Here is a 2500-nt window from a genome sequence, read left to right as displayed (position 1 = left end):
CACTATAGATGGGCCGCGTGATAGCCCATTGGATACCGTCTCGAACTCATGAGCAGTTGTTCGTGAGTTCGATTCCCGGGACTCACTGAAGGCTTCTAGCAATGATTACTGAAAGTCCTATCCTGGCAGGGACGCAAAAAAAAAAAAAAAAAAAAAAAAAAAAATTAAACCTTGCCGAAGCTGACAGGGCTTGCCCTACCAGTGGGTTTCTTACTTCCCACTTCGTGAGAGTGGGATGGTGAGTAGTAAGTACAAATCCAGGTTTAAAGCCTCGAGCACGTGAACGTCACGTCTTTGTATTTAAAAAAAAGCTTCAAGCGAAACATTCTGTCGGTAATTGACATTTCTAGATTATCCTGACTAGCGTTAGCTGGAAAGGAATAATCAAATATATAGAATTCAAAGGAATATATATTTATATATATATATATATATATATGTATATAAATATATAAATATATATATATATATATTATATATACTGTATATATATATACATATATATATATATATACATATATATATATATATATATATATATATATGTGTGTGTGTGTGTGTGTGTGTGTGTGTGTGTGTGTGTGTGTGTGTGTGTGTGTGTGTGTGTTTAGTTTTCATCTGACATATTACACAACAGTTAGATCCGTTCTAATCCCTTTCAAAGTCATAACAAATAATAATAAAAAAAACTTTTAATATCAAGAAAGGAATCAAATTCTTTTTGCGACGAAAGTGGACCACAAATAATAATTCTTGTCTCATTATAAGGTGTTTGTGTATTCTAAGCATTTACTAGTTTATTTCTAGAGGCTAGGGTCTAAGTAACGGTCTGAAAAATAACATTTAATACCAAGAACATTTCTTAAGGAGTCAAATATTTTTGTAACGAAATTGAACCAAATAAAGACTCAAATGCTTCTTGTGTATTCTAGGTACTTGATATTTTATTTTTTTTAGAAAATAGGGTCTAAGTAAAACAATTTTAGAATTAAAAAAAGTTGTATAGCTTGAAAGACCTAAGTCGCTTTCAATGATAATCTAAAGTACATTCCAAAACAATTAACTTATTTAAACGAGATTGGCCAACAAATGAAAGCATCTTATCATACTGTGACAAAATAATTAATAATTGTAAAGAAAAAAAAATCACGACACAATAGAAACTCATTTACCTCGAGTCACACACAGAGGCCAAAATCTCATAAATTCTTTATATGTAAGCCGAGATTATAAAGACAAACAAAGATGCCGGGAACAATGAATGCAATCATCACTTACAATAGATCTGCAATTGTAAGGAGTCGTGCATTGGAAGCATCTCAGGAATGGCTGTGTTATTGGCGCGACACGTGAGGATTTGACCGTTGTCTTGTCTGTCTGGGACAAACATAAGGGTTGATCGCGTAATATTACCGTCGTTGAGAATCTGAAAAAGAAAAAAGAAAAAAAAAGACAAATTATAATCTTCGGAATATACAATAACCTTTTATTGAACATAATCATAGTGGTGGTTAATTATGAATCTGAAAAAGAAAGAAAGAAAAAAGACAAATTATATTCTTTGGATTCTACAATAACCTTTTATTGAACATAATCATATGAGTACACACGAGTCTGGACTAATGCCATTAAGAAACTGAAAAAAAGAAAAAGAAAAGATTATAATCTTTGGATACTACAATAACATTTTTCTCAACAAAGTTACAGTGGTGGTTAATTATGAGCACCCATGAAGGCTAATTTGTCATTCTCCTATTGTTCCATAGTGAAATGTACGTTCATTTCTATCCAATTGAGCACAAAGGTGCTCCACAAAGGACTAAGAAAACGAGTAAAAAAAAATCGAAGCAGCCTACATCGCTTCAAAGCCTTGTAATAACCATAGAGAAGGATTTATTAAGTTATCAAAGTTGACCAGCGACTTTGTTCGAGGTGAAGCGGAGCGAAGAAAGGACGGAGATCGGGGAGGAACGGGGTAAGGAAAGTGATGTATTTAAGTTGTGAATATTTTTCTTAGTGTGTACTCTGAGGAAGTCCTCTTAACCCATTCAACTGCGATAACAAGATTCTTGTCATTTGGTCAAATAAAACAAAAAATCATAAAACACCAAAATGTTTGATCAAACACCAGAAAAATATGACGTCAGTCCTCGCGCGGTCAATCGACTGACGTCATATTTTTCTGGTGTTTGATCAAACATTTTGGTGTTTTATGATTTTTCGTTTTATTTGACCAAATGACAAGAATCTTGTCATCGGAGTAGAATGGGTTAAGGACGAAACGTTTAGTTATAAAACTTCTAAGGTTTTTGGCGTTTACCTCACCACCCTTTCCACTCATTCTGTCATTCATATTTCAACACAGATAAGTAGATAGATAGATAGATAGATAGAAAGATAGATAGATAGATAGATAGATAGATAGATAGATAGATAGATAGATAAATAGATAAATAAATAAATAAATAAGCAAATAAATGAATATATAAATAAAAATAAA

The 2500-nt window shown here is 32.4% G+C and overlaps 1 protein-coding gene across 1 annotated transcript in view; it reads right to left on the bottom strand.

Moving 5' to 3' along the window:
• Positions 1–2500, bottom strand: part of LOC143024488 (uncharacterized) — a 247459-nt gene that overhangs the window by 18812 nt on the left and 226147 nt on the right. The window contains exon 9 of the mRNA XM_076183296.1: positions 1279–1426. Within this exon, the coding sequence (XP_076039411.1) occupies positions 1279–1426 (148 nt within the window). The remainder of the gene's footprint in view (positions 1–1278; positions 1427–2500) is intronic.

Source organism: Oratosquilla oratoria, chromosome 4, assembly GCF_046742065.1.
Source record: "Oratosquilla oratoria isolate Oo_2021 chromosome 4, ASM4674206v1, whole genome shotgun sequence".
Taxonomy (NCBI): domain Eukaryota; kingdom Metazoa; phylum Arthropoda; class Malacostraca; order Stomatopoda; family Squillidae; genus Oratosquilla; species Oratosquilla oratoria.
Note: the sequence above shows the minus strand (reverse complement) of the source record. Positions and strands in the feature narration are given on the sequence as shown.